At 49.4% G+C, this 6967-nt stretch overlaps 1 protein-coding gene across 2 annotated transcripts in view; it reads right to left on the bottom strand.

Moving 5' to 3' along the window:
* Positions 1 to 6: 6 nt before the first annotated feature.
* The window catches only part of st8sia2 (ST8 alpha-N-acetyl-neuraminide alpha-2,8-sialyltransferase 2), a 7348-nt gene continuing 387 nt past the window's right edge, over positions 7 to 6967 (bottom strand). Inside the window, exons 2-6 of one of the 2 annotated variants that reach the window (XM_017406093.3) lie at positions 5700 to 5756; positions 4198 to 4344; positions 3861 to 4118; positions 2779 to 3072; positions 7 to 312 (exon numbers count right to left, since the gene is read on the bottom strand). In XM_017406093.3, the coding sequence (XP_017261582.1) occupies positions 21 to 312; positions 2779 to 3072; positions 3861 to 4118; positions 4198 to 4344; positions 5700 to 5756 (1048 nt within the window). In that variant the 3' untranslated portion in view covers positions 7 to 20. The remainder of the gene's footprint in view (positions 313 to 2778; positions 3073 to 3860; positions 4119 to 4197; positions 4345 to 5699; positions 5757 to 6967) is intronic. The other variant, XM_037978057.1, reaches the window with a different exon arrangement.

Here is a 6967-nt window from a genome sequence, read left to right as displayed (position 1 = left end):
GGGGGGGGGTGTTCCTGTTATTAGTTCTGCCGCTCCCCGTGGCAGATCCCCGTGTGGAGCCGCAGCGCCCCCTGCCTGTGCAGCGAGCTCAGGGTCCGGAACTCCAGGGGCATGGCGTGGGGGCTGGAGCTGGACGTGTACTCGTACTTCAGCGCGTCGTAGTAGTGGTACTTGACGGGCCGGCCGCGCGGGTCCAGCGCGAACGGCCAGAAGCCGTACAGGTGGATCTCCTCGCAGAAGCGCGTGGCCATGGTGTACATGAGGAGGCCGGTGGTGGGGCGCTTGATGTGGACGTTGTTCGTCAGCCAGTACCTGCGGGCGGAGGCCAAGGAGACGTGGTAAACGGGTCTGAGCTAACTGGAGACATTTGCCACCGCCGGATTGGGCTGCCCAGTGAAACTCTCGGAGATGTGTGTCTACAGCTGATTCACTTTAAGAATCAACCAACTCAAGATACCCTAACCCTAACCCTAACCCGCCACAGCCAACTGACCTCGGGAAGCACAAAAAGGGCAACAAGTCTGTCAATTTTACAGCTACTGAGCTCGAACCTGGTGTGGTGGAAGCTGAGAGTCGTTCACAGCAGATAACCTGAGCACTAAACGATCGCCCAAGATCTGCTGTCAGGACTTTGATAATACCTATCGGAGTACGACCCTGTCTGTCTGTTAGCAAACTATCTTTTGATCCACTGGACGGATTTTATTGAAACTTTCAGGAAGTAATCATCAGATGTTCGACTACAAGTGATTCACTTTTGAGGTCAACCCAATTCAAGATGGCCGCCACAGCCAATCAACGTTAGCCAGCACTAAAATGGCTACAGCTCAGTCAGTTTTACAGACATTGAGCTAAAATTTGGTGTGGTCATAGCTGACAGTCATCTAACAGGATGTGACAAGATCACATGGAAACCTGTGCAACTTTATTTACAAGGTTTGACCAAAACAAATACAACCCGCGTCCCCTCTCATCATGAGATAATTTCAGAAATAAGATAACTGTTCAGAAACATCGGAAGCTGCAGGGAACCGATGAGGCAGAGCTCCAGAAGGCTGAATTCAACTTTGCTTTTATTCATTTATTTTTTTCTTCCTGTTTTGTTTAGACGGTTTTATTGCTTTTAGGGGATGGTGTGTGCTCTTCTTCAGCGCCGAGATGCTGAGGTTTTATTATCCGGAGCAGGATAAACACTTCGAGCGGCAGGCAGCGGGTAGCGGGGCGCTAAAACAAGTCGAGGAGCGGAAGAGAGGGTTAATCGTCAATAAAGGCAGTCGAGAGGAAATTGGTTCGGAGTAAATATGAGCAGGTCCTCCTAATTCTTTCGGCGGTGGTTCAGCGCCGGTAAATTATAGCAATTTTCTTTTTTCTAAAAGCCTCATCTCAGCTTAGCGCCGAAATCACAGCCCGCTCCGCTCCATTTGCAACGCAGCGAGTCGGCCCGGGTTCGTCAGACGGGCCGGTTCGTTCACCGAGCAGGAGGAACGTTTGGGCTTTCAACAAAACATTCAGAGCTGAGCCGCTCAGGAGAAGATCACGCCTCGCAGCCCGCCACCCTCTGACTACGGGCAGTGGATAACTCTCAGCTACTACCACACCCAATTTTAGCCCAATATCTGTAAAACTGACTGAATTACAGCCATGTCTGTGTTCTGTAAGGTCAGTTGGCTGCGGCGGCCATCTTGAATTGGGTTGGCTCCAAAAGGTAATCAGATGTAGTCGAATGTCCGATAATAATTTCCTGAAAGTTTCGTTAGATTCCCTCCGGTGGTTCATGAGATATTTCGCTAACAGACAGACCGAGTTGTTAGCGGCAACATTTTAAAGAAAGATCTGTTGGCTTTCAGCGTATGTGTGGGGGATCAGTCTCAGCTACTGCCTTAGAAAACATTTGGACAATATCTGTAAAACTGATGGAATTAGAGCCCTGTTTGTGTTTTGTAAAGCCAGTTGGCTTTGGCAGCCATCTTGAATCTACAAACTTTAGTTGGGAGTAGATGCACATGTTCATGAGATATTTTAGTGACACGCACACAGACATGCGCAAAAAAAATAAAAATAAATGCTTTAAATCAAAGAAATAATATTCAGTTTGTTGCAATCTGAGACTTGGCCACCAGGTGTCACTAAAGGCTTGTATATCATTCCCCAAAAGTCCAATTTAAGTACTTTTCAAGCAAATTCAAGAGAAGTTTAAGGTTCTTCTGAACTGTTCATAGTGTTAACTCAAAAAAATGATGATTTTACTTCCTGACATGAAAAAAAAACCTAAAATATTCTGTGATTTGTTGGGCGAGAAACGACCTGAAGATGTGCCACTTTTTAAAAGGAACTCTCTCTGTGCCAAAGAAACGACTTTTATTTTGATCAATTCTTCGAGAAAGTAAAGGTCAGCTTTAAAGAATAACATCAGGTATAGCCTTCTCCATAAATCGGACATTAATTCAACAAACCTGTGGAATCCAAAGCTACAGCGTCAGGAGACCAGCGTGGTGGATAAATATGGGCTGTGCTTTCATTTCAGATTAAAGGGAAGGCCTTTTGTGGCGACTGTCAGAAGGGCTTTTTGACAGAAATCCATTTTCCTGCTGATTTACTCGCAGGCACCTGCTTGATATGCATCCTGAGCGCAAAATCAATTTGTTCAGCCTGGAAGCAAATAAGCTCATCTCCGAAAACGTGGAACAACGCCTCGCCTCGGAGTGACAGGGACATTAGGAAACGAGCAAATAAACCACCTGGTGCGTTTCTTAGAGGCACGTCGTTGCCGCTTCTTACCCTCTGACGGCGTGCAGGAGGCGCAGCGACGGAAAGGCCATGCGCACGTCCACGGCGTGCAGCAGGATGAGGCGGAGGGCCCACTCCACGCGCTCCTCGCCGCCTTTGGCCATGAAGGCCGGCACCCACAGCACGCCGCCGCGGAGGTCCCGGAGGCGCTGCAGGAAGCGCTCCCGCCACTCCTCGGTGAGCAGGTCCTGGAAGGCCCGCTGCACCACGGACGGGTTCATGGTGACCAGGTCGGTCCGCCGGCCCACGTCCCGAGAGTACTCCTCCACCGGCGCCAGATTGCACCTGAAGACACGGAGCGAAGAGCTACGGGTCAGAGCGGCACGAGGCTGACGAGCACCTTCGTACCAACTGAAATCCACATTTAAAGCAAACAGTTTGACCCTGAAAGATGGCTTCAGCTGTTCCTGTGGGATTAATCCTTCTAATGTTGACCTGATTTAAGCATTTAAAGACAAACACCAAACAAGCGTTAAAACCGCTTGGCTCGAAAACAACACGGAACGCCACCTACGAGTGGCAGAAGTGGTGCTTTAAATACAGTCAGCTGTGGCTGCCTGACAGGGAGCTGAAGGAAAGGCTGGCGCCAAAACCAACATCTGGAGGTTCTGACATAAGACGGGACGAGCCCATCGGTTTGTGGAATCCATGGCAGATGGATCAGCTGAGTGAGTTACATTTAACGCAAAGAAAAGTTTGTTTTGAGTTTCCTGCACACCTCCACGGCAGCCAGGGAACATCGCCGACACCATCCGTACCTGCGACCTCAAACGCTGCCAGCCTACTTTGAGGAAGCCAAGTGAAGGCGGCGGAGGGGAGGAGAGACTATATTTAGCCGAGACATTATCTTCTCATCTCGTATGTGAGCGCCGCAGCGAAATTCCTCGGCTTCTCAAAATGACACATTTCCTGTTCCCCCGCCTCCAGCCAGCCGCTGCCGTCGTGCTTCTGCGTTGTCATCGTAAAAACAGCGCGGCGTTTCACGTATAATCGATCGAAACAAACCGGCTCTGACAGAGTGATGTGCCGATGGGTATCCCGCCTCAGCTCCCTTCGAGGGGAAAAGCGCCCACCTGATGACGAAGTCGTGCGAGTCGATTTCGGGTCCGCAGCTGCTGTTCAGCAGGACCCCGGAGTTGCCCACGATGGCGCAGCGCCTGTGGTGCTGGCGCCTCATCGGCGACGCGGTCGGCAGCAGGCGGTAGAGGTTCTCGGAGATGTTCGTGGTGCTGTGGCGATCGAAGACGTAGTGGATGATGTCGCCCGGCTTCAGCGTGCCCTTCAGAATGGAGATGTCCCTCTCGGGGTCGAGGAAGCGGAGGATGTTCTTCCTGCAGACGAGAGGAAACTGGTTACGAGGAGGGTTCCCCCGTCGGGGTTCTGGAAATGGGACGGGGCGATGAGACCCGCCTGATGAGGTCGGAGAGGGTCTTGTTAAAAGTCCAGCCGTCTAACGAGCGTTTGGTGCCGTTGCAGCTCGGACGAGGAGGAGGAGGAGGATCCACGTGTTTCCTCCTTCCCGTCGCGGCGGTCGGATCTAAGTGGACCGCGGCCTGACTGAGAGACAAAAACACAAAATGTCGACTTTTAAAATCCGATCATGAGGAAGCGTTCTTCTGCCCAATGAACGCTACGGACTACAAGCACATTGTTAAAATTTAATGATCTCCTGGATCTCCTCTTCTTTTCCATATCTCTGGATCGAACAGACTACCATTTTGTTGGATGAAGTAAAGAGATCGATGTGAAATTGGTGATTTAAAGAAAAGTCTCAACATATGACTCGTAAACTAACCGTGGCAGAGCCTCGCCAATGAAAGGGTTCTTAGTGACCAATTAAACAAAGACATAAGAAGCGTACCTCCCTCCTTAGAACTAGTCTTTTTTAGCTCTTGGAACAATTAAAGCGAGAAAAAAATACATTATTATTAGTTATTTTACCATTCAATTCAGCTTCAGCCGGTCATCTCAAGACCCTAAAGTTGAGGCTTCCCGACCCACCATCGACCGGCCGCCTGCTTTCTTTGCACGCTCAGCCAGGCCCGAGCGCACGGCGCCGAGGCGGTGTTGAGGCAGGCCCATCCGTGGGCGGCGCGGCGTGTTTCCACGCAGCAATAACCTCCTGACTGACACCTGCAGCCTGCATATGCAACATACTATAATAATAACCTCCAGTTTTACAGCAACGAGCTCTTACTGGGAGGTTCCCTGTTCTGTCCGAAGTCGTGTCAACATCCCAAGTGGCAGAACTGGAATACATAAATATTGACTACGATCTGTTATACATTATGTTTGCTTTTTGGAGGTGGAACCATTCCTTTTTCTTTTTTGGGTTAAATCTATCTTTTAGGAAAAAGCAGAATGTGGAAACCCAGACGCTTTCTCCCGAGGCCGAATCCTGTCCTTTTCAAGCAGGAGCCCCGTTTGAAGGAGCAAAGACGGCGTTCCCGGCGCACGTCGCGATCTAAACATCGGCCCAGATCTGTCGAACCACCCCTTCACCACGTCTCCTCACATGGGCCAACACCAAACTGAGCTCCTTCTTTATAAAAACACCAGAGGACTGCTGCCATCCTCATCGCTTCCGAGGGCACTCAGTCTGAAAGGTGCTGCAGTGAGGAGGTAAATAAACTGGTTTCTTTTCTTTTTCCTACCCTAGATACCCCCCCTTCGCCCTCCTTCATGGTTCTAAACTGGTGGCTCCCAAACTTTGCAGCTTTCAGTCCACAAAACAAGCGTGGCCCCCGGTGGCTCGCCGTGTTATCAAAGCCGCAGGAGGAAGCCACCGCTGATAAACGATCGGAACATTTAGCTCCCAGCTGCACGCACATTCATTTGATTTGATTTGATTTGATTTTACGTCATGAGCCCCCCCCCCCCACATATGTGTGTCCAGGGTGCAGATTTCAGACCTGTGTGGCTTCGGGATGAGCAGCTGCGAGTTCATCTTCTTCGAGTGTCCGATATTTCTGGGAAGAAGAAGATGGTGGGGGGGAAAAAAACAAATCAAATCTAATTAAAAAATCATTCCCGGTGTCCTAAATCGGATCAGCACTGAGCAGATTCAGCACCAGGTTCACGGCGCATCCTGCTATCCAGTCAGGAGGAAGGTGAATTTAGTTTTTTTTTTAAAAAGGAAACCCACTGAGGGCCCATTTGCTGATGCAATAAGGAGAAATTTACCCCTAATGGAGCCTCATTTCACGCAGACAGGATGGGGTGTTCTGTTATTTATTTTTTTACTTTTTTTTTGGTCTTTTTAAGCAGCAATTTGAGCAGCTTGTTTCACAAGGCTGCTGAATCCGTCCTTCAGGATGCATTTACAGTAAATAACCTTCGAGTTCAGAAAAAAAAAAAAAACCCGACCTTGGCAACATCTGTTCTCATCTGCAGCAAACTGACTGATTTTGCCTCAATGAAAAATGGATAAACTGCCGTCAGGTCTTTTTTTTTGTGTTCCCCTCCACCTGTGCCAATAGTTTCTCAGTGCTGGTGGCTCTTAAATGCACAAAATAGAGTTGGGTTTTTAATTTTGTTACGCAGCCGTGGAATGGGCTCTCTTCTCCCAAGGTGAATCACAAACCAGTGTGACCTCATTACAGCCGGCTAATTGCCTTCGAAGCCAAATGAAAGGGTGAGAATCTAAAGCTCAGCACAGGAAACTAAAGTTGCCTCTTTTTTTCTAAACCAGGTAAGAACGGAGAGGTAAAGGAGGACAATGCACTCCTTAGGTCTGCAGAATTTTGCACATTTTCCTTCTTTTTTTTTGGGTGCTAAATTAGGATTTCCTTGCAGGTCAAATGCAAGCAGGACAAAATCTAGTCAGGATTCTGCTGCACTGCTCAACATTTCAAAGTCTGGAAATGAAAAAGAAGAGGAGGAGGAGGAGGAGGAGGAGGAGGAGAAGGAGAAAGGGGGTAAGAAAGGAAAGCCTCTTTTGTTTCCAGACCCCATCTTTCCCTCCCCAGTCTACCCTTCTCTCTTTCACACACACACGCGCGCACACACACACTTTCTCTTGTTCTCTGCCCCTCCACACACTCCTCCAGTGAAAAACGTATCCCATCCTGCTGCAAGACAAAACAGCCTGATCCTGATGTGGGAGCAGCTGGTGGGGGAAACAAGCCGAGCAACTTTACCCCAGCGATCTGTTCCAACTCCTCTGTCCTCCCTCCCCCGA

Source organism: Kryptolebias marmoratus, linkage group LG11 (genome assembly GCF_001649575.2).
Source record: "Kryptolebias marmoratus isolate JLee-2015 linkage group LG11, ASM164957v2, whole genome shotgun sequence".
Classification (NCBI taxonomy): domain Eukaryota; kingdom Metazoa; phylum Chordata; class Actinopteri; order Cyprinodontiformes; family Rivulidae; genus Kryptolebias; species Kryptolebias marmoratus.
The sequence above is the reverse complement of the archived record's forward strand: the minus strand, read 5'-3'. Positions and strand labels throughout refer to the sequence as shown.